Source organism: Drosophila guanche, unplaced genomic scaffold (assembly GCF_900245975.1).
Source record: "Drosophila guanche unplaced genomic scaffold, DGUA_6, whole genome shotgun sequence".
NCBI lineage: Eukaryota > Metazoa > Arthropoda > Insecta > Diptera > Drosophilidae > Drosophila > Drosophila guanche.
Window position 1 is genome coordinate 7,623,741 of NW_022995744.1, and position 24,683 is coordinate 7,648,423.

The 24,683-nt window shown below is 48.2% G+C and overlaps 4 protein-coding genes across 4 annotated transcripts; all 4 read right to left on the reverse strand.

The window, feature by feature from the left end:
- Positions 1-612: 612 nt before the first annotated feature.
- On the reverse strand, positions 613-1,580 carry LOC117580048 (seminase). Its single transcript, XM_034266286.1, has 2 exons — positions 965-1,580; positions 613-907 (listed from the first exon to the last, which is right to left on the reverse strand). The coding sequence occupies exons 1-2, from the start codon at positions 1,560-1,562 to the stop codon at positions 690-692; spliced, it is 816 nt and encodes a 271-aa protein (XP_034122177.1). The 5' UTR covers positions 1,563-1,580; the 3' UTR covers positions 613-689.
- A 115-nt stretch (positions 1,581-1,695) lies between these two features.
- LOC117580041 lies at positions 1,696-5,830 on the reverse strand. The gene is made up of 10 exons (XM_034266277.1): positions 5,593-5,830; positions 5,146-5,537; positions 5,007-5,092; positions 4,842-4,943; positions 4,498-4,785; positions 4,216-4,438; positions 2,566-4,160; positions 2,344-2,515; positions 1,940-2,284; positions 1,696-1,884 (listed from the first exon to the last, which is right to left on the reverse strand). The coding sequence occupies exons 1-10, from the start codon at positions 5,753-5,755 to the stop codon at positions 1,753-1,755; spliced, it is 3,498 nt and encodes a 1,165-aa protein (XP_034122168.1). The 5' UTR covers positions 5,756-5,830; the 3' UTR covers positions 1,696-1,752.
- Positions 5,831-5,917: 87 nt separating this feature from the next.
- Positions 5,918-9,629, reverse strand: LOC117580042. The gene is made up of 8 exons (XM_034266278.1): positions 9,425-9,629; positions 8,890-9,367; positions 8,732-8,833; positions 8,152-8,680; positions 6,786-8,098; positions 6,558-6,729; positions 6,157-6,501; positions 5,918-6,099 (listed from the first exon to the last, which is right to left on the reverse strand). Exons 1-8 carry the CDS (start codon positions 9,543-9,545, stop codon positions 5,968-5,970), a joined length of 3,192 nt encoding a protein of 1,063 aa, XP_034122169.1. The 5' UTR covers positions 9,546-9,629; the 3' UTR covers positions 5,918-5,967.
- A 112-nt stretch (positions 9,630-9,741) lies between these two features.
- On the reverse strand, positions 9,742-13,352 carry LOC117580043. The gene is made up of 9 exons (XM_034266279.1): positions 13,196-13,352; positions 12,754-13,145; positions 12,619-12,704; positions 12,463-12,564; positions 11,900-12,413; positions 10,567-11,846; positions 10,339-10,510; positions 9,930-10,274; positions 9,742-9,876 (listed from the first exon to the last, which is right to left on the reverse strand). The coding sequence occupies exons 1-9, from the start codon at positions 13,317-13,319 to the stop codon at positions 9,745-9,747; spliced, it is 3,147 nt and encodes a 1,048-aa protein (XP_034122170.1). The 5' UTR covers positions 13,320-13,352; the 3' UTR covers positions 9,742-9,744.
- Between the last annotated feature and the right edge of the window lie 11,331 nt (positions 13,353-24,683).

A 24,683-nucleotide genomic window follows, 5' to 3' on the forward strand; every position in this document is an offset into this window, starting at 1 on the left:
TGCCACAAACTAGCGTCTGGCTGCAAAAGGCTTTCGAACCGATCCCGGCGATGATAAATGCAGCATTTGCGATGCGCAAAAGGAAGCTATAAATAACAATTAATTGTATTATTAAACTAATTCAGCACAAACCCAGGTACAGCTCCAAGTCCAACTCCATCTTCTGGTTCCCTGTGCAGGTCAGACGAAAGGCCGTCAGTCATGCGATGGCCTGCCTGCTAATTTACATTTTGATGGCAGACAGGCCAAAAGTAAAAGTACCAAACGAGCGTCCAAAGTCGTTTCTAAAATTGTGCCCCAAGGGCCAAGCCAGCCCAGACCCGCACAACTTGCAATATTTCAGGTCTTCCAATCAATTATGGAATCAGTCAATGATCAGCAAGGAGCTGCCGCCATGCACGCAACGGCCACGGCAACGGGCCCCGAAGCAGAAGGGCGCGAAAGTTGCAGAAAGATGCAAATAATGACAACAATTAACGCCCCAAAATGTTGTCCTCTGTGGCATTGCGTGCTGAGAAAGGGAACGGGAACGGGAACGGGAACTAAAAGGCAGCAGCAGCAGTAGTTGTCCCATCATTAAGGCCAACACGAATAGAAAGTAAACGAAGCCTCGAGCGTGTCACCGTCTTAATTAACGGCAAAAGATGCAGATGCCTGCGGTATATGTATTGGTTTATGCTTGATCAAGTCTACTTCTTCATCAGCGCTTTCATTGTCTTCTCAATAAAGGGACGCACAAAGCCCACATCTGTGTAGACACCGGGATACTTGGGACTGGCGCAGCTAATGCCAAATGAGACAATGCCGCAGACTTGCTTCTTGTAGACCAAAGGACCGCCCGAATCGAAGGTGCAGGCATCCTTTTTGCCCAAAGCACCCGCACAAAACATGCTGTTTGTTAGATTAACTGCAAAGCAAATCCATTCTCAATTAGAAATAGAAACAGAAATGATTGAAAACGCACCTGTTGAACTGTAGGTTTCCAGGCAACGCTTTCTGCTTACCACCGGCACATCGACCTTTCGCAGCAAAGTCTGATGTGACGTGTCCTTGGGATTGACTAGACCCCAACCCGAGACGGTTAGCATTAGGCCCATCGAGAGCTTTGTCGAGCAGAGCTTCAACGTTTGTATATTCTTGCCCCAAATGGGGCGGGACAGGCGCGCCAGGGACACATCCATGTTCATGTCCGACTCACGGAAACTGCTGGGCGTAATGAACTCATCCATCAAGACGCGCTGGCCGTGCTCCGAGAGTGCCGTGATGCCCGCCTGCACCTCCCACCTCTGCACAACTTCACGTCCCAGAAAGCAGTGGGCAGCGGTGAGGACTATGCGACTGGCGAGCAGACTGCCACCGCAAATGAAGTCGTTGCGGTAACGCAGGGCCACCAGATAGCCACCGAGCTTCTCGATGGTCGTATACTCGCCACCAATGACGCGCGAGTGCCGCGCGAGTGCGGGAAAGATCAGCTTATTCAGCACATCCCCATCGATGGTTTTGTTATCCTGCGCCTGGACAACAACAACCAGAGCAGCCAGCAGCAAGAGGAAGCGTTGCATTGCACAGCTGAAAGGGAAATCGTTGGCTAAAATGAGCGTAGAGCTAGGAGGAAGCCAGATGCTCACAGCAGCCGTATCCAAGCGGGTTAAGTGTGACAAATTCCAGCTGCTGTTGCATGTCAATTGAGTTTAATTGTTGTTAATTAAAAAGTTTATGCATTTTTTGTTAATTTGTTCAGTTGGGGGGCTCCTAACCGAAGCTCAGGGGTCGTATCTCCTGCATCAGCTTGCGTATGTAGTACATCAGTTTGGCATCTCGATTGCGCAGCTCTGTGGCATGTGGATACATGGAGTTGATGAGCTGATGCAAGTCGGCATAGTGCTGCAAGGAAAAAGGTGAATCAAAGTTCTTTAAGAGCAATTCTGGCAGGCCTCACCCCAACATTCCGCCAAGTCTGCTGATAGTCGAGTCTAAACACATTCAAATCATCCGAGCACAGCTCTTTGATCTCCACAAAGGTGGCACTTTCGGGCGTTACTCTGGCTGTTATATCTGCGCCCTCCGCCATATCCTTTGGGTTGCGCAGGCCCAGCACAATGTCCCTGCGTGTGGCCAAACGATTCCAGTCGGAGCGCGTGAACTTCATCAGTTTGCAGTGCACGGACACGGCATTGTACACATGCATCTCGGCAGCCAAGTGCTTCTGCGAGAAGTAGCCATTCTCTATGTAAAAACAGGCATCGGGCTCTGCGAATATATTTATGTTCATGTCTTGAAAGCGCTAGCAAATGTGGTAGAGACTTTTAGTAAACATTGCTTAGGCATCAGTCGTTGGATTACCTTTCGCAGCTCAACAAAATCACTGATGGGCTGCTCAATGTTGAGAAACTTCTCTGGCCTGGCCTGATACTCCTTGGGCAGATCGATGACATAGCCACGAACGCCCTCATTGCTGATGTGCAGCACCACGCGCACGTAGTAGGTGTCCAGCGTGAAGATCACCTCATCGTGCCTGCAAAAAGGAAGGTACAAATATGGGAATTCCCTGAGGAACTGTCATACTTCTCCTCATTTGGCTCCAAACACCAGTGGCGAAAGGGAAAGTGCGCATAGCGATTGTAGGCAAAGCAAAACACACCCAAACGATCCGTCTTGATGGTTATTGTTCTCTTAGTTCCATCAAATTTTGAGTGCAAAATGTGATTGGTGGTCCAGTGGAGCACTTTGCGGCGTGCCACAGGCTCTGGGGGTTTTGGTGCTGGGGAAATATCCTTGGAGGCCACCAAGCTGTCGGCTTTGCGCGACTTTCTCAGCGTTTCTGTTTTTCTTATAACTGAAACCTCATCGTCGTTGGTTTCAGATTCGTCCTCCTTGAGGAAAGATTGACTGTAGGCCAGCGATTGCTTATTCTGCATTGTGGACTTGCTTCTCCGCGATGAGAGGCGTTCCTTGTGGGTGCGACGTGTCAGCTTAATCTCCGGAATGGTACGCTTGAAGCTGCTTGTGTACTTGCCCTGAATTTCGTCCAGTGTGGCCAACACACCGTAAAGCGAAGGCTCCTTCAGGGCAGTTATCTGCCGCGTCACGAAATGTTTTAGAGACTTTCCCACATCCTCTATCTGCTCTGCTGTGACTCTGTCGGGTGCCTCGTAGCAGAACGGCTCTGGGTCGTCAAAATGCGGATAGACACGCTCCGGACCGTATTGATCCTCGTAGTTGAACAACGGATAAGGCTGCTTCTCATCGAGTGCTCCCAGCTGATCGGTTTCAATGTGTCGTCGCAGCAGCTTGTTGCCAGCTGCCTTTTTGATTTCCAATGCCGTGTCCCGCTCCTCCTTGAATTCTAGTGGAAACTTGAAGGAGGATATAATGCGTGGCACACACTGCTGTCGTATCAAGTGTAACTCCAATTTGTTTAGGCTCTTCCCGGACATTTCAAAGTTATCTGTGGCTATCTGGAGACTTGCAATGCTGCTGGACCGCTGCTCAAAGGCGCTGCGGCGCAGCCACTCGAAATGCGAGGGGCGGTAAATGTTATTAGATTCGTGGTGTTGCCGCGTGATGCACGTCGGGTTGGGCCGCCGATAAGCCACAGGGAGAGTTTCTATAGGGTTGCCGGCCTTATCGAACTTCTGTACCACACTTGTCGCCCGTCCATTGGCCATGCTCAAATTTTGATGCTGCCTATTTCCCTTTTGTTTCTTCTTGCCCCTCAGCTCTGACTCGGGCTCGTATATCAATTCCTCTTCGGGTTCCTCCACTTCCTCTTCGATGAAGAGGCAAACTTTGGGCTGTCCCCAGCGACACAGATGTTTGGGCAGCTTGAAGGTGAGAAAGAAATACGGCAGCTCGTGCCTGTCCAAGTACAGCAACGTTCCATCGTTGGTTGTTTCCGCAGCGGAGAGACGCTGCATTTCGTGGCGACTGGGCGCAACACTCAGCCGGGGTGGCGCCTCCCGCATGGTGCCACGACGAGAACTGGAGCTAAGCAAACCCAACTCGCAGTCCTCATCCACGAGCTTGTCCTGCTCCACGTACAGCACGCGTCCATCCTCGTGGAGTGTAATGTTCAGCTTCTCGTAGGCCGTGTGTTTGGGTTTGCGCACAAAATCCACAGCGAAGATGCCGCCAATGAGGATAAAGCGACGCAGGTTGATCTGAAAGAAAAGTTTAATGAGGGGAGAATGAGGGGTAACAGATACTGCCACGCACCTCCCCTGGTATCGCTGGATTATTGGCTGGATTGTACGCTTCATCCAGGAACTTGATGTACTCCTCGTGTTCGCTTTCGAGAAAAATGTTGTATGGATCGGGAAACATGCCCTCCGGCAGACTTTGCGGCTCCTTTGGCGCCTTCATTGCTTTCGCTTGGGTTTGCTCCTTTTTCTGTTCACTTGTCTTGGATCTACGCAGTGTCTGATTGGCTTCGATGGGGCTGCCAAGTAGATGCCACAGGTTAGATTTAAGCTTTGCTTTCGCTTTGCCTAAACTCACTCCATAACATTCACATATTGCTGCATTTTGGACTCCATTTTGGTGATAATCTCCTCCTGTATGTCCACCTGTGTGAGCCATTCATCGATGATGCAATCATCTATGTCTAGGAGGCCACAATGTGGCATCGTTTCGCTGTCAATCACAATCTCAAAGCTCTTGGCACGCTCCGAGTAGGCATCAAAGTGGGTGTGGACACACCTGACGCACATATTGTCAGAGAGCACGCTGAAGGGCAGTTGAATGTTGAGTCCCACACAGTCCAAATTGGCAGACATCAAAGGGAGGCTGGGGAAGATTCTTTAGATGGGTTTCTTTTGCCAGTTTTGTGCCCGAAAGCTTACTCCAAAAACTGAAAGCGAATGGGCACGTCTCGCAGGCACCACAGCTGATAATTGTAATTGCTGCTCTCATAGCAATAGCTGGCCAAGTGGCAACCCAAATTGCTATGAATAGAAACACATTGATTAAGAGAGAATATATTTATAGTTTAACCAATCAAATCTCACGTCATAAAGGCTTCCGGTGCGGTTATAATGCGATAAGTAAGCTTGTCCAGAAATGAACCAATTTCAGCAAGAAGTTCGTGCTGGATCTGTAAGGGAAGGAACGTTAAAGAAACAAATATACAAAGGGAAGTATCTGTACCTTGCCCAATTCGATTAATCGTGCTGGCGTTAGAAATGCCAGCTCCAGTTCGCTGCGCTGCACACGATCAATCCGCTTGATGGTCGCCAAAATGCGCTCAATATTCACATCGTACAACTTGCCTATGTCCGGTCGCAGTTCCTGTTCCATTTTCTTGCGCGTGCGATCCTTCTGAAAGATGTCCTGCGTGAGTATGCTGCGCTCATTCACCGACAGCGTCCAATTGACAAGATTTTGCTCGGCCTGCGCCTCCTCGCAGCGCATTTGAAAGACAAAGCGGCGGATTTCATCGGGCCAATGGGGTCGCGGCAGGCCATCACAGGCCAAAAAGCGTGCCCAATGTTCGTCTTTTAGCTGCTGCCGCAGCAGCTCATTGTAGTCCTCAACGGAGTCTGCAAAGGCAAACGGAACTGTTCCAAAAAGAGCAACAATTAGGATCACATTTACCGTGTATAAAGCCAATGCATATTTTGACATCCTGCAAACGCTGCACGTAGGAGTGCTCCCGTGCCAGCCACTCCTCCTCGGAGATGAGCTCAGCCGTGGGCAATTCATCCTTTGGCCTGCTGCCACTTGAGGATCTTGATCTTCTTGGGCCACGCTTAGCCATGGCTTTGCCCCCGTGTTTTATTTTGTTTTATTTGTATTTATTTTTTGTATTAGTTTTCTGTGTCTTGTACCCCGTGTCGTTTGTGTTGTGATTTAATCAACTGACAAACATTTTTCTACAAATAAATTCTCTTTTATTTTTGTGTGTGTGTGTTCAGGCACACTTTGTGCTATAACTAACCAAGCTAATACCTTCATTTAACGTACCTCAAACTAGGAATAACTCAAGACACGAATCTCACCCAACAAGCGACGTATGTAGTAGAGCAGCAGCGTATCCTTATTGCACATATCCAAAGCATTGGGATACATCGAACAAATAGCCTGATGCAAGTCCGTAAAGTGCTGTAAAACAGGAACAGGAATTAATCTACATTTATGGGTATAAGTGGAGGCACTTACGTGCACATTCCTCCAGGTATTTTCATACTCCAATCTAATAACATTTATATTATCCGAACAGAGCTCTGAAATCTTTACAAATGTCGCACTGTCTGGGGTGAGGCGCATCGTTACTTCCGAGAGTTCGGACTGATCCTTGGCAGTCTTCATGCCCACAATTATGTCGCGTCTACTGGCCAATCGATTCCAGTTGGAACGATAGAATTTCATTAGTTTACAGTGCAGAGCCATCACATCGTAGATGTGCTGCTCGGCGGCCACATGCTTGATGCAAAAGTAATCCTTTTCAATGTAGAAACTGGCATCGTTCTCCGCAAATATATTTATATTTTTCTCCACAAAAAGCTGCCAAAAAAGGGAACCATGAATAGGTAATAAGATAAAGCTTTGCTGTGCCTTACCTTGCGCAAATCGCGCATATCGGCGATGGGTTCTACGATCTCTAAATACTTGACAGGATGGGCCGTGTAAGCGCTGCCCAAATCGGTCACATAGCCACGCACGCCCTGTGCTGCAATGTAGAGAAAAACCCGCACATGATTCGTGTCCAGTTTGAGTATGATTTCATCGGAGCTGTGGGATGGAATTGCAGAAGGATTAGCAGATAGTTGGTAGATATTTCCACTCACTTCTCCTCATTGGGCTGCAGCGACCAATCGCGAAAGGGAAAATGCTCATAACGCTTGAATGCCAACCCAAAGACACCCAAGCGATCTGTTCTAAAGGTAATTGTATTGGCCACTCGATCGAATATCGTCTTAATAATATGCTTTGTGGTCCAGTGTGTCAGCTCCTTCATGGGCACCTCCGGCTTCGTTTTGCTGCTGCTCGAACTGTCGCTATCCTCGCCAAAGTCCATGTTATTCGCACTGCTGGCAGTTATGCTCTTTTTTACAGGATTTACTGTCCCTCGACGATACATTTCCTTTGTGGATCGCGCAGCAATTGAAGTTTTCTTTGCCTCCTCCTTGGCAACTCCACACTGCAGCAACAGATCGTGTGGCCGCCTCAGATATTGAGTTTTGATGTCCTCTAATGTGTTGACGAACCCGTGGAGTGTCTTATCGTTGGGCTTTCCCTCGGTGCACATGAAACGCTGAGCATTCTCGAACAAGGGATAAATGCGCTCCGGCTTGTGCTGCGTTTTGTATTCGAATTCTCGTATGGGACGCCCCTTAGCTTCGTGTTCAAGGGATCTTTGTACGATTTTCAAGCCCTTTCCCTTGGATTTCTGTTGCTCCTCCAGCTTCAGGTCTTCGTCCATCATGTCCCAGGGCAGCTCGAAGGAGGAAATTATGCGTGGAAGCGAGTATTTCTGTAGGTTCCTCATCTCAGTGAGTGTTAAAGTGCGCTCCAAGCTGAAGTTGGCCAACGGAGCGTAGATCGTGGAGATGCGTGCAAGTTTGCTCTGCCGCAGCACGGACAGCTGGGAGGGACGAAAGATATTGGATGTCTCGCTGCCAGCTATAGTTCCACGATTATCCCTGGCTGTAAATCGACTTGGAGCCTTGGATTTCCGATCCTCCGGCGCTTCAAAGGCAGGCACCTCCACAATGGGCACCATTTCCGTGACATACTGACACAGCCGCGGCTCACTCCACCTGCACAGCTCCACGGGCAGCTGTAGAGTCACATTGAAGTACGGCAGTTCGCTGTCCTGCAGCCGAATGCTGCTCATTCGCGCATCCAACGCGGTGGTCAGGCGCATGCGCGACGTGGCCGGCGTTTGCCTGCGACTCTCCGTGATTTGTGTGCGCCGAAACTCGGGCATCATGGAGTGCACGCCGCGACCCATTTCGGCCACCACTTCCGGCAATGTGTGCAGCACTCGTCCATCCTCGTGCAGAATCAAATTCAACGTTTGGAACTGCACTTGGGTGGGGCGACGCACAAACACTATGGAATAGATGCCGCCCAGCATTATGTGTTGCCTGAGATTGATCTGGAGGGAAGAGAGCAGAAGTAGAGGTAGAAATAGAGGCTGCGTCCACCCACCTCATCCGCTGTCATGTCCAGCTTGTGTGGATGGTAGACCTCATTGAGATATTCCTTGTACTGATTCTCCTCCTGCTGCAGAAAGGTTTCATGCGTGTCCGGATACATGCCGGGCAGCACCTCGGGCGCCTCTTTTGGCGTCTTTGGCACCACAATCCTTGGCTGTTTGCCTTTGCTCTGACTCTGGGCTTGCTCCTTCTCCCGTTTGATTGCCATTTCGGTGCGCTCTTGGATCAGCTCTAGAAGTTCCAGGTACTGCTCTCGTCTCTGCAGCATGGCTGCCAGCGCTTGCTCCTGGATTTCCACCTGCATGTTCCACTCGCTCACCAGCGACGCCTCAATGTCCACAATGCCTGCGTTGGGGTAGCTAACATTCTCGGGTATCACTGGCTCATAGCTCTTGGCCTTTTGCGAGTAGCTATCGAAGCTCGTGTGAATGCAGCGCAGGGTGAGGCATTCCTTGAGCACACTCAGCGGCATCTGCACCATGACACCCGTGGCCCGCATGTCAACCAGCATGGCGGGAATGCTGGAGGGAACAACTAAGATAAGGAGTGGATTTTCCATCTGGTAAACTTACTCAAATTGATCGAAGCGCACGGGTGCATTCAGCAGTCCCCAAATATCCATGGTCCAAGGCTTACACTTGTAGCTCCACGTCGCTTCCCTCGCATCCACAGTTCTGGCACGAAATGTCGAGATTTAATTAACAAATTTCCAACCAATTCTAACACTCACTTCATGTAGACCGCCTGCATGCCCAATATCCGATAGGTAAGACGATCAAACAGACTGTCAATCTCCCGTTCGATGTCCCCGCGCACCTCAAACACCTCCAGCTGTGTCTGCAGACTCATGCGCTCCACCTCCGCCTGATTGTCCAGCATCAGTTCGATGTTCTTCAGCGTGTCGAGGCACATCTGCACATCCCTGTCGAATGCCACGCCCGGACTGATGCCCAATTTCTGCTCCAGCGTTGCACGCGTGCGATCCTCTCTGTGTATATTCTGATTGAGAACACTGCGCTCGTCCACGGACAATACCCAGTCGATGGATTTATCCGTTTCAATGTCCTCAAAGTGACGCCGCTTGGCGAGAAAAGTGCGCATCTCGCAGGGATCGTAGGGGCGAGGCAGCTCATCGCAGCTCACGTAGTGATGCCAATGCTCCTTCTTGGCGCGTGCCAGCTCCAGTTTATTGAAGTCATTGAGTGCGCCTGGCAGAGCATTAAGAATGGAAACAAATTCAAGATTTAAGTATACATTTATCGTACGCTTTACGTATTCACAGCTGGCAGCCACATCCTGCAAGCGACTCAGATAACGCTCCTGCTGCTCCAGCATTTCCGCTTCGGTGATCATATTATAGTTGACATCTCCTTGATGCTTGGCCATTCTGTTAAGTATGTTTATCCTACAAGAACCTAGCTAAAGAATTATTCTATGTGTGTGCTTAAATGTGGAAATGTTTCTGTGTTTCTTTGGCACTTAATTCCATGACAATTATGAAATATTTCTACACTGTGAAGCTTTTTTTCCAAGTACAAAATATATTTTTCTATGAAAGCTGCCATCGAAAATAAATCTAAAAATTCTATGAAAAACTCAACAGACGAATCTCGCTCAGCATTCGCTTAACGTAACAAAAAAGTAAAGGATCTTTATTCCGCACCTCCGTGGCATGGGGATTCATGCAGCATATAGCCTGATGCAGATCCGTACAGTGCTGCAAGTACACACAGAATAATAGAGGTTTAAGTTAAGATTTCCCATACACACGCTAATGTTTCTCCAAGTTTCTTCATACTCCAACTTAATCACATCAATGTCATCCGAACAGATCTCTTTCACCTCCACAAAGCTTGCCCTCTCCGGTGTTATGCGCACCGTAACCTCCGAGAGTTCGGAATGATCTTTGGCAGTCTTCATGCCCAGAACAATGTCGCGACGTGTGGCCAAGGGATTCCAGCTGGAACGATGGAATTTCATGAGCTTGCAGTGCAGAGCCATCACATCGTAGATGTGCTGCTCGGCAGCCACATGCTTGATGGAAAAGTAATCCCTTTCGATATAGAAACTGGCATCGTTCTCCGCAAAAATGTTGATGTTGCTCTCCACAAAAATCTGCCAAAAGGGGAAGCATAAATACCGGAGAAAGACATACAATTAGGATGGGACTCTCGCTTACCTTTCGCAGATAACGAAAATCAGCAACTGGCTCTATAATTTCAATATATTTCACGGGTTTCGCGGTGTAAGCCTTGCTCAAGTCTGTGACAAAACCGCGCACACCCTTCGCTGTGATGTACAAATAAATACGCACATGAAATGTATCCAACTGAAGAATGATTTCATCCGGACTGTGTGGAAGAAAGGGAAGTGTATAAGCACATAGCTGATGGATACTTCCACTTACTGCTCCTCATTGGGCTGCAGCGACCAATCGCCAAAGGGAAAGTGCTCGTAGCGCTTGTAGGCCAAGCCAAAGACACCCAAACGATCCGTCATAATGGTCAGCGTGTGCTTTGCCCTATCGAATGTCGTCTTGGCAATGTGTTTTGTTGTCCAGTGTTGGACTTCCCTCATGGGTTCCATTTGTTCCATCGATTCCTCATGTGTCGTTGATGCGCCCGAGGTACTCGTGCGTGAATGATGAGCTCTTGGCTTGTGCCTGTGGCCTTTGGTTTTCGCTGGCGGGCGTGTAATGGGCTGCGGTTCCTCTGCAATAAGCTCTGACTTTTTGACAACATTTATGCCGGGCTCTACAATCGGTTGCCGTGCCAAATACTTCTCTTTGATGCCTTGAATTGTGTCCAACAAGCTGTGCATCGTTTTGCTATCCTTGAAGGCGCCCTTGCGATACGCAACACTTTCCACCAAATCAAAGACGGGAAAAAGTCGCTCCGGATTGTGCTGTGACTCGAAATCGAACTCCACATTTGGCAGCTCCATTTGTTCCTCCTGCTCGATGCTTTGTCGACGGACTATACCTATCTTTTGTGTTTTCTTTTTGCTTTCGAAGGCCGCTTTCAGTTCCGCAAGAAATTCGCTGGGAAACTTGAACGAGGAGAGCAGGCGCGGTATTATGTGCCGCTCCAAGCTCCACAGCTGCGGATGATCGAAGTTTCTATTCAGCGAGAAGTTCGCCAGCCCCGCAGACTTGTCAGCGAGAGTTGAGGTTCGTTTGCTGTACCTAATGCTCGATCTCATCGAAGGTCGAAAGATATTGGCAGTGGGAATATCCTCCTCTTGGTCTCCTTCGTGTGTGTGTGGCTTTGGCGCTGCCTTCTTGTGCTTCTCCGTGGCAATTCGAGCCAAGGATGTTACCGAAGTTTCATGCGCCATGGGCTCCAGGCCCGTCATATACTGACAGACCACAGGCTCACCCCACAGGCACAGCTCCGGCGCCAGTTGCAGCACGACATTAAAATACGGCAACTCATTCTCATTCAGTTTCATATTTTCGACATTCTCCAGGGTCACGCGAAAGCGTGAGCCCCTGGCCGCAGATAGAGCCGAGGCCCGGAGCTCATCTTGGGGTTCCTTCGGCACGGCCACCAGCTCCGGCATCGTGTGTAAAACTCTCCCGTCCTCGTGTAGGATAATGTTGAATTTCTCAAATTGTGTTTGAGCTGGACGACCCACAAACATAATCGAATATATGCCGCCCAGCATAATGCTTTCACGGAGATTTATCTGAGGGAATATCCGAAGTAGGAACTTGAATTATGTAACAGTCATTTACCCACCTCATATTCCGTCAGATTAAGTGTCATGGGATGGTAAACTTCCTCCAGGAAACCTTCATACTGACTATCCTCACGTCTGGTAAACTCTTCGTAAATATCGGGCACCATGCCCGGCGGCACTAAGGGCGGCTCTCTGGGCGCCTTGGGCACCACTGTCTTTGCGGCCTTTTCGTTACCCGCTTTGGCCTCCTTGGCCGCCTGTTGGCTCTTTTCGTCTATAAGCTCCATGAGCTCTTCGTACTGCTGTCGCTTGAGTATCATCTCGTCCAGGATCTCCTGCTGTATGTCCAGCTGGAGGAGCCACTCGTTCTCCGCCGATGCCTGGATATCCACTATGCCAGCAGTGGGGTACGTGGTGGATTCGGTAACCACGGTGTCATAGCTCTTGGCATTCTGCGAGTAGCTATCGAAGCTCGTGTGAATGCAGCGCAGGGTGAGGCAATCCTTGAGCACACTCAGCGGCATCTGCACGGAGACACCCGTGAGGCGGAGTTCGGCCAACATTGCGGGAATTCTGGGGAGTAGAATGAAGTATAAAGAGACCGATTGCCCGCTCGACTTACTCCAATTGATCAAAGCGCACGGGTGCTACCAGCAGACCCCAAATATCCATGGCCCATGGCTCACATTTGTAGCTCCACGTGGCCACTCTGCCATCAACTGAACTGCAGAAGACATTGCTCAGCAGTGTTTACGCTCCGAACGAACACAAAACTCACTCCATGTGTGCTCCTTGCATGCCCAAAATTCGATATGCCAGACGATCAAACAGGCTAACAATCTCTCGCTCCACATCGCCGCGTACCTGCAAGAGCCAAGAGGATTATCCTCATCTCGAATATCCTCAAACCCACCAGCAAGATATCCTCCAGTCGCTTGACATTCATGCGCTGCAGCTCCACATCATTGTCCAGCAATCCATCCAATTTCCGCAGTGTCTCCAGGCACAGCTGCACATCCCTTTCAATATACTCCGCCGGATTGATGGCCAAAGTCTGCTTCAGCGTGCGGCGTGTGCGATCCGCTCTGTAAATGTTTTGATTCAAGATGCTGCGCTCATTCACCGACAATGTCCAGTCTATGGATTTGTCTGTGGCAATGTCCTCGTAGTGCCGTTCCTTGGCTAGGAAAGTGCGCACTTCCGCTGGATCAAAGGGTCGCGGCAGCTCATCGCAGTTCACATAATGATCCCAGTGCGCCTGACGTGTGCGTTCCTTTTCCAATTTATCGAATTGAAGTAGCGCCTCTGCCAGTAAAGAAATGAATAAAGCTGGCTCTTAGGATTCGGTAACTTACGATTTATGAACTCCCTGCTTATGGCCACATCTTGCATACGACTGAGATGCTGCCTGTGCCGCTCGAGTATTTCCGACTCCGGTATAAGCGCATACCCAGCATCCCGCTCCTTTTGCTTTACCATTTTTGTTCTAGAGACTTCTGTGGGTTGGCTTGCTGTGGGTTAGATTATGTTTTAAATATATTTGAAGACTTTTCCAATGAAGAAGTTTCCTAAAATCAATCGAGATATCAATTATTTGGCCCAAATTGAAGCGAATTCTAAGGCTGGCAAAAAGCCATAATCTAATGCCAAACTTTGGCCACATCTCGGCTCTGTTGGGTGCGGTTATCCAGGTTGTCAGTGTATGCCCCACCCGCACGTATGCCCCAGGATTTATGTTGGCCTTTTGCTCGCCTTCGTTCGTGCCAAGAAAATGCTTTTGAGGAGAGAAGCGGAGGAGGAGAAAGTGTAGATGCTAAGCTGGGGATAAGCCTGAGACGATGATTCGAGTTGAGTTTTCGAAGTCAAGTCTGCAAGCTGAAAGCTGAAAGCTGAAGACAATACCTCGTTTCCAATAAATTGATTAAATTTTATGTTGCATTGTCTGTCGGTTGTCGGTTGTCGGTCTGTCTGTCTGTCTGTCTGTCTGTGTGTCTCCATTTACATACTGAGAGCTAAGACATGTTACGTGGCATGTCAAGAGCTCTGCTCTGGGCCCCATGTCTGATCGATTACATTGATGAATGAATTTCAAACAGCCAAGCCAAGCGCATTATTGGACATCAAACCAGAAGGACAATGACGGGGACTCCGGACTCTGGACTCCTACACAGCTCCTGCTCTTTGTCTGCCGCATTCCTCTCTATCTCTCTCTCTCTCTCTCTCTCTCTAGCGAAATTTATTTGTTGCAAGTTGTCTTTTAAATAAATTTGTTGTCAAACGTTGATCCCCAATGGCATGGCCATTACAGACATTGGCCAGGCATTCTTCCAGTAGTCTGTAATAAGTCAAATGGCCCCCAAGGCTCCAACAACAATTTAATGAACTTGACAAGCAAACGAATGAAAAATGCTGTACCTATCGGTGTGGCATGGACTTGAGCCTTAAGCCTAGAGCCCCATTTAGTAGCCAATAGTTTTGACACCTTTCTACTTTATACAGAGACCCAAACCCAATCAATATCAATTGATCTGCAGCCATAACGAGGGAAAATGACGAGCAAATCGCTTGGCAGTGGAGCACAGTCCGTGCAATCATTCAATTATAATTTGGCGAGCAATGAACAAGGAGCGAGAGATCTACAGCCAGGCAATCTCCATGGCATAAAGGTAGAAATAATAACAATTTTCCTAGCCATAGCAATTGGATGACTTGCCACAGTGCACAGTGCAGAACGATGCCTGACGTTTGTTTGTTGCTTGCAACTCGCAACTTGCAACTTGCAGCTAACGAGTTCAGCCAGCAATTTCGTCTACTCCAATCGCATCCAATTCAATCCAAAACCGAACCAAAATTGCCAGCCAGCAAACTAAATCGAAATGGAAGAGCGAACGAGCAGCGCGAACTGGCAGCGCGGACTGCCAGTGGACTAGCAGCTCTTCCAGCTTCAGGCAAAAATAATTGACATCTGTATAAGTTGGGTATTTGGTTTGCTGCCTTGGAGTAGAGTGTGGACTGGAGTTGCATTACTGGGGATAACAAGTGCCCAAGTGGTGGCTGGTCGCTGGTGGCTGCTGGCTGTCGCCTGTCTTCTCCCCTGTCTGTCCATTTTTCACCTGCAACTTTGGCGATTGCATTTTCAGGCTCTGATAAATTACGCCAAAAACTGAAGCATAATCTGGCTGGGAGCAACCACTCGTTGGGTGCTGTGAGAGTGTTGCCTGTTTTTCTTTTTGTTCCCAGTCTTCTCCTACTCCAGCTGGTCCCCGCTTATCGGGCGGCGCTTTCTAATCGCTGGCTGGCCACAATGTTGGCATGTAAATGTTGACAGCAACATGTTTACCGTTCGGCCTCTGTGTAGCCTCTGCCACCATAGAAATGTTTCAAACAATGTGGAAAACTTGGAAACTTTTGGCATTTACATGAGAATTGTAAGCGCAAACATTTCGGTTTTTTTCAGGTTTGTTCCTAAAAAACAAACACAATATGAGCATAGAATTTGTCCAGCAGCAGCAGCAGCAGCAGCAAAAAACAAGATGCATTTTGTTGCTGTTGCGGCCTGGGCTGCCTGCCTGCCTGTGATTCAGCTATTGTTGTCGAGTCTTGATGGTTGAGCAACAAATTGAGTCTAATTAATTTTCAGCAAGCTGCTGCAAAAGACTACATTGTCTGCACGGAAAATACATATACCCTTTGCTGGCTGGAGGGGTCTCTAATTAGCATGGAACAAGCAGGGAACAGGGTGGAGGTAGAAGCAGGCGGCAGGCAGGCAGCTAAATAGTTCTTCTCTTTAAATGTACACCCTCTTTGAGAGTATTTTCCATTCGTCTCGGCATTCAGCTATAAATATTTCCAGCTCTTTGCTGCCTTGCTCTTAACGGTAGATGAATCTTTGAACAATGCACCAAATAAATACTTGAATTTTCAGTTCTCCGAAAATCTATGCAAAGCTTTGATGCAGCATCAAAAGCGGTTACCCCCCATTCAGTTAGTTAATGCTTTAGATATGCAAATCAAATGAAATTCCTTCGCTTAGCTTGATTGGCTGTTGGCTCTATAAGCTCGTTGCTTAATTGCTACTGCAACGGGTTGGGGCAGAGATTTACATAAAATGCGAGCATTGTTAGGGCCCCCTACCAGGGCTACTGTTTGCCACAAAGGAAAGTGAGCGTGGAAAGTGGCATATAATTATGAAACATTTTTTGTAGGTCTCTGTGCCAGTTGGGGTCACGAAATTGACTTCTCGTGTTGCCACAACCCAAGAATCTAGACAGCAGGGATAGCCAACGTCGGTGGCCAAATACTCAGCACTCGGCTTGGTCTTATCAATTGACAGGCAATGGCAGACAGCAGACAGTCGAGAGTCGGGCAGTCGGCAATTTGCATGGCAGAGACGCTGAGAGGGACTTCTGATATCGGGCAACTCATTACGAATGCGACACTCGCCTGGGTCTGGGCTGCCAGGCTGCAACAAGTTGCAAGCCGCAGTCAAATTGGCAAACTTTTAGCACTCTCCACAAGAGATACTTTTTCGATTTACGCCCCGTATGAGCAACAGAGAGCAGAGAACGGTGTGGGTCATCATCACACAGTTGAGCTGAGCTGAAGCTAAAAGCTGTGCCCAGAAGTTGCAGCTGCAGCGGACTCGAGTCTCGGATCTCCCCCCTGCTGAATGAAATGCAAATTTAAGTGCAGCTGGGTGCTGGAAACCTGAACTATAACTCGAACTGGAACTGAAACTGAAACTGAAACTGAAACAGAAACACAAACTAAAAACTCAAACAGAAAACTGGACTGGGTGTGTGTGGGGTGGGCGATGTCGATGCCTTTGTGGACGGGGCATAACTATGGCAATGACGTGGCCGTATTGGCTTCAAAATAAATGTTATTATTTCGATAAGTTGGCGTGTGTTTTTTCTGCGACTGTGCCCACATTTAATTATGCCACAAACCGGACAGCAGCAACAGCAGCAGCCGTGAAGCCGCGGTGCAGCGAATGGATACCAAAATCAATATCACATCGTGCCAAGTTTTTAATGAACAATTGTCGGGGGGCACACAATTTTAGCACATTGTAAATAAGCAATTGAATTGGCGCTGAAACTGTAGCTGTGGCTGTAGCTCTGGCCTGTTGCTGCAGCTGGCTGTGGCGCTGCCGCTGGAAGTGAGTGGTTTGGATATCTGGTCTTTGATCCCAAAAAAAAAAACAGAGCAGGCGCGAGTTTGTTTCGCCCCCATTTGGTCTCCCCCCTCCGTTCAACCCGTTCGCTTTAATCAAATTCACATTAACAACAGCAAAATGTAACAGCAAATTTGCAACTGCCACGGCAGCAACTTTACCTTTAATGCAGCTGCAACATAGAAGGCAAGTCACTGACACAGCCAGCCAGGCAATCGATTATTGTAGGGTATGCACGACCAGGGCAAAGACAGAGAGTTGGGGGGGAACTTTTCTCTTTAATAAAGATCTATGCTGCAAGCAGTTCAATAAATTTCAAGCAAAGCCCTCTCCTAAGAGGTTTTCTCCATTCATTTTCATCAGCTAAGCGATGCAAAGTGATCCTGTCAGGCAGTTTGCTTTGAGAATTATTCGATAGCTGCCCAGAAATAGAGAAGTTAGTTAGAACTATTTACTCTACTACTAGTAGCCCCATATTTATCTCCGTTGCACGTTTCCACGGTACCGCGAATATCGATTGATTGACCAATCCCCTGGCCACATGTTCAGTTATGCTTTTTGATAGTTTTTTATGTTTTTTTATACTTTTTTTTTCGCTGTTGTTGTCTCGGGTACACGCCCAATAGCGACAATAGCAACAATGGCGGTTTGGACAAGTTACCAAAAATAGACCAGACCAGAGGCAAGACCAGACCAAAGACTGAGCCCAAACACCGACTTCGATTGCTTTTTGCAGTAAAAAACAAAAAAACAAACGTTGGAAAAACATTATGAGTGGCTGGTTTTGCGGTGAAACTGCGGATAATTGCTGTGGTTATGAGGCCGACAGTTACTCATACATAAATGGGATATAGAATACGAGCAAAAGTTGGATCATTTACGACACTAGGCGGGGCCAGAGTTGGAAAATTGAAAACGGAATCGAAATCGAAATGCGTTTTGCAATAATTTTGCATGCCCAAGGTTTTGTTGCACGCCCCAAAAACCGTTGACGCCTCTAATTACAGGCCGCGGGAGATACGATTGCAAAGTGCCACTTCCAGTGGTGGCCCATCAAAATTACAGGTTTATGCGTTTCCTTTTCTGCACTGATCTGACAGTTATTATAACCTGCATCCCATTAGCAGTGCTATGTGGATGTGCAAGCCCGTAATGAACTTGTCTAGGACTCATACCCCACATCTGGGCTCTCTCTCTGGGTCCGGTAGATATTGATAAGCCAGGCGGCAGTGGCGGCGGCAATCGCCGGTGCATGTGGCGGCCAGTGGCAATGCAATTTATGGGATCAACAGACCCGTTAGTGCCAAATTACAAATGGGCTCATGGCAGCAAAGTGCAAAACAGACGTGGCAATAACCAACAAGACATTAACCCGGCACGGAACGGAACGGAGTAGAGTGGAGTGGGGCAGAGTGGAGTGCAGTTGAATGATTCGGCGCATGCCTCGCCGCGCCTCACACAGCTGCACTGCATCCAGGAGTGCATATGCTGCATGGTCCAATAATTGCCAGGCCCCACAGTCCAGCGGGGCCACACCACACCACACATGCGAGAGCTGCTGCAAGGCGGGAAGCTGGAATCAGAGCCAACGGCGATTCCACAAGATACGAGTACGAGTTCCAGTACGAAGTACGAGAGTGCAGCAGCAGCAGCAGTTGCAGCACCAGAATGCCAGACCCCCACCAAAACACAGGCACAGCGACAGAGCAGCCAAAAGACAGAGCCGACCGACCGACAGAACAACCGTCGCTGGCCACAAAAACATAAAACAATAAAGCTGGGCGCTGCGCAAAGAATAATCGCATAAATCATGCGGACTTGCGGCGGCGTCTAAACTGCACTAACGGCAACGAAGGCTAAGACTATCGTATCGTATCTCTGGAACGAGTAACGCACAGTGGGCTTGGTAGGAAAGGAATAACCTGAAAATTTGTACACTTAGAGCAAGTAATCTCTAGCGATCGATTCGTATTATGTGTGTCTACAGTTCAAAATTCATTAAAGTGTGAAAATTACAGATCTTTACTCCAATGTTCTAGCACTTTGTCTGGCGTTAATCCCTATTTTATATCCCCTTTTTCTACTATCTTAACCCACTGTAACTCGGGCAACACTTTTCTTGCCTTAAGCCAAATTTATAGCGATCTAAGTAGGTATAAAGCGCTCATTTTGTGGCAGAAACAACGAGTCGACGACGACGGCAGCGACGACAGCGGCGACTTCGTTACGATTTCGAGGAGTGCCGTGCACCACCAATGCCTTTGTTCTCTCTTTCACATCCCACATCCACATCCACTTCCTTCTCTTCCTCAGCGGCCGACCCATTGTTGTTGCTTTTTGTAATTTCTTTATCCCGTTGGCAGTTTCGCAGCCGCTGCCGCTGCCGCTGCCGCTCTCTCCTGCCGCTGCCCGCTCTCCTTCGATTATTTTGCTAAGAACAATAGAAATGCAGCGCACGAAAGTTGCGAGAGTGACGACAAGGCGTAGCGGTGAGCGCGAAGAAAGCGCGGCCGGTCAGAGAAAAAGAGAGCTAAAGCCTGCGGCTAACACAAGGTGCATGCAGGGTGGGTAGGGAATTGCAGGCTCTTTTTTCGCTCTCTCTTTTGGTGCGTTCTTTGCGTGCTCTTTTGTGCGTTCTTTGTCTCCCGCAGGTAGACTTTAAGAGTTTGCTCTCTCTGCACACACCTTGCATTGCTTTTACCCTGGCACAAATCCACCGTTTAAATAGGTGCATGTGCAAGCTTTCCAACAAGAGGGGAAAAGAGCTGAAAGCGGACAGCTTTACCTCTGCTCACTCGTGCGCGATTTTCTAAAGAACTTCTCCTGCCAGGGCTTTTGGTACCGCTGCTCGGCTCTGCCTTTGTTGTGGTTAAAAGAGTTTAGCGAACACTTGCGGGTAGCGGCAAGCGGTAGCTGGAGAAAGGCAGCAAACTGGGACAAAGTTTTTGGTCAGTCAACAAACAAGAAAAAGAAACGCCTTGGAGCAGAAGTTGCGCCCCCCAAAACCGCTTGGAGATACGTTCAAAGAGCGGACTATGGTGAACTTCATCAGGGGAGGGCAACACTTTTCCTTTTCCTTGCCTTAAAATTCCTTCTAATGGCTGCAAAGGACTGGCGTACAAATCAGCCATTAATCCCATTGATATGACAAAATGCAATGCAAAAAGAAATGGATCGAAAAAGCGCCCGCATTGTTTCAGCAGAGGGAAGGCACAGGAGGGGTGTTAGACAGGTCAAGCCGGTTTACTGCCGCTTCATCGCCTGCTCCTGCCGCTGCTGCTCCTGCCACCGCTTCATTATTATGCGCGCATTGTGCGTGGCCCGGCAACAGGAACTGGCCATGGACATGGTCAGCACATGGGCATGGACATAGGAATTTGTAAGCCCCGGCCCAAAGCTCAGTCGAAGCCCAAGCATGAAGCGTGCTCCGATTCTCAATTGCAGCGTGGTGCATATGCCTCGAGGGACAATTCATGCAGCTGACAGGGAGAGGGATAGCAGGAGAGGGGGAGAGGCAGCGTAAGGGAGATGCTGGAAGAGTCGTAAAAGGAAGCCGGGCAGGCAAACTGCAGCTCGCAATTAAACAAAGCCCCTTTCCCGTAGGAGCAGCGGGAAGCTGGAAGCTGGAAGCTGCAGGCAGACAATGGGCACTGTCCAAAAACTGCAAAACGACTAAGAACTGAAGGTTACATTGGGTGTTACGGTTAGGCAGATATCCCTTAGCTTTATATAAATATAAGTATCCAATCAAAGCTCAAAGTTTGATTATAAATCAGGCATTAACCCCCAACAGAAAGCATCAAAAGGATAAGGTTAAAACTGTAGCTAAAAAACATGCACCAAATCAAAGCTCTAAAATATTTCAGATTTAGATCTTTAAAATTCTGGAACAATTTCTAATTATAGTTTCCCAATGTTGCCTGCCACAAACGCAAATTCGTATGCGCTTCACTCTAAACACAACAGACTCTTATTCTGTACGTGCCACACCAGACCCAAACGCAATGGGTCTCCGCAGCATGTTGTTAGTGGAGGCTGCCTCAAAGGACTCTCTTCTAAACGCATTTCCGCCAACGATGACGATGGCCGCCACGTCGCTTTGCATTTTATGCAAAACATTGCCTATCAGCCAGATCTAGCTCGAAACTAGATTGAGGGTGGGGGTGGGCAGAGCAGAGCAGAGCCACAGCTTGACCAGCAGAACAGACCGGACCCCGGACCCCGGACCCGACCAACACAGGGAGAGGTGGAGTGTGGTGGTGGGGTGCAGCCAGCGCTTGTCATATTTAGTTGGCAGAACAAAGCACTCGCCATAAACGCTTGCAAATCGCCGCCAAATCGCAGGGGAAACGCTTTGCTTTGCCAGCATGTTCGCATTTAAAGCGTTTTTAAACGCTAGAAAAAAATACAGAGGGTGTGCGGGCGAAACGAATTTTTAACCTGTAAAAGGGCAAGCAATTTACATTTTCTGAAAGAACTATGGGAGCAAATATGCATTGGAATAGTCTTTAAAAGCCGTTTAGAAGGGGGGAACTTTGGGTGATTTTTTGCATGGAAATTTGAGGAATGAAAATATGAAAAATCTATAGGAGCAATCTCATTTCGTGCTAGAAATATCTCTGATGTGAATAAATGATCCCAGACTGATGGCAATCCCTCTTCCTAGATGTTTATTGACACAAAACTCTTATTTTGGCCTATTAAAAACCCTCTTTTAGCCCACTCTTTCACATGCCACCGCCGTGTCCCTTTACTTATCTTTTAGCAAATACAAAAAAAACCAAAACCAAAAAAAACAAAGGGGAGAAAGCAGAGACCCCTTGTTCCAATTTGGTTAAAAACTTCAGATGAACTGAGGCGTGGTAAGAATTCACTGGCCGTGTCCACAATGCAAATGAGGTCCTTTCAGCGATACACCGTAGAGCGTAGACCGTACAGTGTGCCACTTGTGCACAGTGCTGCTGTTGGGCTTCTGAAGCTGTTTCCATCACCATCTCATTTCCATCAGTAGCCTCATCATTGTCGTTGGGCTGCTGGTCTACCCGCTGGCCCTGGCCCGGGGCCGTGTGGCTGACAATTTAACACACAAATTCAGTGAAGCGACAACTTGGGCACAGGCATAAATTTACATTTCCCCCCCGCTGATCTGTTGGGCTGTGCCGAATAATGCTTTAATTTTCCTTTTTCTTGCAGTTTTCCCTTCGGTTTCGTATGCTTTTTTTTGGGTCGCTTGTGCTCAAAGTCAGTGGAGCAGAAAACTTTACAATCCATCAAATTAATGGAGCAATGTGTCACGAGGAGCACTCGGCTTCGGTTGCTCCGCAGCCGCCTCCTGGCTGACAGCTCTCACTTAGACTCCCTCTGGTCTGGAGTGTGACAAAAAGCAACTGGAGCTGCTCCTACGGCTGCTACTGGTTCTGTTCCGACTGCTGCTGGTGAAATGTCATCAACTTGAAATTGTAAATCAAGCAAAAATTGATTGAACAAAGCGCAGCGCTTAAAAAAAACACACCAAAGGCACAAAGAACAATGAAGCGAAAGGGGCACACGGGACATGGCACACAGCTTCAATCTGTTGAATAGATTTGTGCATAGATGGAAGCTGCACTTGCCGTCAGTGGAGAAAGGTTCAAAGATAAATATGGCCAAAGTCTGAGCTGACAATAGGAGTAATTGAATAATATTTGTGGATCACATATAAGAATGGAAAACGTTGGTCAACTGCTGCAACATTTACACAAAATTTGCAACGTTTTCGTAACTCCAACAGTCAGATATACTTCCTGTGCCCTTTTTAAAGCCAAAACCTAACTGAAAGTTGCTTTAAAAATTGCCTTTAAAATCACAAAACAAATCTCTCTGCCTCGTTCTTTGGCCCACAGTTGTCTCAATTGATTGCTCCATCAATCTACGTCGTTGCAGCAGATTACCATTGAATGCAGAATCAATCAATACTGTTTATTTTGTACAAGTGCTAAAACCCCAAAGACCACTGCCACAAGACCTAGCCAGTTCCTGCAGCCCAACTTTCTTGCCTTTCACCGCAAGACCCAAAACCGAGACCCCGAGCCCAGCAGACAATTGCCATATATACAATTAACACAGTTAATGTGGCGATGGGTCCGGCCCACATGGCTGACAGCCCACTCCCCAAACCAGCAACCAGAAAGTGTCTCCAGGTTGTCCAGTCAAGCTGCTGCTGCTGCTGCTGCTGCTGCTGCTGCTGCTGCCTTTCACCAGAGCCCTCGAGTGGCTGAATTTTCTTGGCACATAATGAAAGTCCTACGCGATGGTGAAAACTTTCGCAAATATGCAAATCGTCCCACTGCCATTTGCACGTACAAATGTTAACGTACATTTTATAGACTTATCACGCGACACACGGCCTGACTTTGGCCTGGCAACTGGGTACTGGCTGTGGGACTCTGGCGAGAGAAGCGAGCGGTCCATAAATCTAAGCGATATGCCGCCCATTTCATCTCATTGGCGGCTGGCTGGCCGCCCACTTGGGTCTTGCAATGTTGCCACTGCCACAAGCTGACTTTGCCTTTGCATTTGCTGTTGCTCCTGCTGCTGTCGTCGACGTCGTCACGAGTGGCAACAATTAATTTTCATACGCAGACGCAGTTGGATGGCAGATCTGGAAGGCTACTGCCAGACAGACAGGAGGCACTGCAGAGGCAGGGGCACACGGAAGACAGACAGGGAGCCACTGAGGCAGGCATGGAGCTCCCAGTGGCTGCGACTGAGACACACTCACTCCGGGAACGGATGCACTTTGGGAAGTCTTTTTTGCCGGGCGACAAACAAATTGCACATCGATGCGACAGAGATGGCGACTTGTGGCATTCTAGGAAAAATAAATTTAAATAAACGCAAAGTCTTTTGGCTTTGTCTTTGGCCTGCAGCAACTTTCTGCCTCCCAAGGAACGCAACGAGCATTGAAAATGCAAATTCGCGCTTAAAATAAAATCAAGTGTGGGCAAATGAAGAGTAGTGGCAGCGGGGGGCGGGAATTCCAACACTCACTTCGGGGGCCACAAGTGTTTTAACAATGTTTGCATCGCACATTACGTGATTTGGCTGCCGCCCCGCCCACACCACCTGCTGCTGCTGCTGCTGCTGTTCATTCTCTGGATAGTACTCATCCTCCTGCTTCTCCTGCTGCTCATCCTCCCACTTGGCTGGTCTTTGCGTGTAGCAACATGTTTAAATTTGAATAAAACGCAATGCGAAAAGGCATTCAAAGAGTCCACCAGAATCAGAGATACTCTGCCAAGTCAGCGATGTGATTTTGGGTAGAGAAAAGGGGAAAATCCTGGAAATTCTGGGTTCAAGAAGATTCCCTCGGGACGATCAAACAGGTGTGAAAATATTTGCAGAAATTTCTGCAGCGAAAACTTCTCTGAAGAAAATATTTATGTGCAATGAGAGCTCTAGCATTAAAAGCTGCTTTGAAAATGAAGCAATTTCTGCACAGAAAACTCACCTAAAGGCAAATTTGAAAGGCACTAGCATTAGCAACTGCTGCAAAAACACAGAAAAGTGTTCAAAATTCGCTTTTAGAATTACAAATTTTAATGCAAAAACAGCGCCAACAAATGTTTAGAAGCGCCGAACAGAAACTCTTCTCCCTCCCGCTTCCTTTCCTTCCCAGAGCCGACACC

Excerpts from the sequence above, each read along its gene's own strand:
- LOC117580043 (XM_034266279.1), bottom strand. The coding sequence starts at position 13,319 with ATGGTAAAGCAAAAGGAGCGGGATGCTGGGTATGCGCTTATACCGGAG. Across the intron at positions 12,705-12,753 it reads GACTGGAGGATATCTTGCTG|GTACGCGGCGATGTGGAGCG; the intron begins GTGGGTTTGAGG and ends TGGCTCTTGCAG. Across the intron at positions 10,511-10,566 it reads CTGCAGCCCAATGAGGAGCA|TCCGGATGAAATCATTCTTC; the intron begins GTAAGTGGAAGT and ends TCTTCCACACAG.
- LOC117580041 (XM_034266277.1), bottom strand. The coding sequence starts at position 5,755 with ATGGCTAAGCGTGGCCCAAGAAGATCAAGATCCTCAAGTGGCAGCAGG. Across the intron at positions 5,093-5,145 it reads GATTAATCGAATTGGGCAAG|ATCCAGCACGAACTTCTTGC; the intron begins GTACAGATACTT and ends CTTCCCTTACAG. Across the intron at positions 4,786-4,841 it reads ATTCGCTTTCAGTTTTTGGA|CCTCCCTTTGATGTCTGCCA; the intron begins GTAAGCTTTCGG and ends AATCTTCCCCAG.
- LOC117580042 (XM_034266278.1), bottom strand. The coding sequence starts at position 9,545 with ATGGCCAAGCATCAAGGAGATGTCAACTATAATATGATCACCGAAGCG. Across the intron at positions 8,099-8,151 it reads TGGACATGACAGCGGATGAG|ATCAATCTCAGGCAACACAT; the intron begins GTGGGTGGACGC and ends TCTTCCCTCCAG. Across the intron at positions 6,502-6,557 it reads ATATGCGCGATTTGCGCAAG|CTTTTTGTGGAGAAAAATAT; the intron begins GTAAGGCACAGC and ends CTTTTTTGGCAG.
- LOC117580048 (XM_034266286.1), bottom strand. The coding sequence starts at position 1,562 with ATGCAACGCTTCCTCTTGCTGCTGGCTGCTCTGGTTGTTGTTGTCCAG. Across the intron at positions 908-964 it reads GGAAACCTACAGTTCAACAG|TTAATCTAACAAACAGCATG; the intron begins GTGCGTTTTCAA and ends TTTGCTTTGCAG.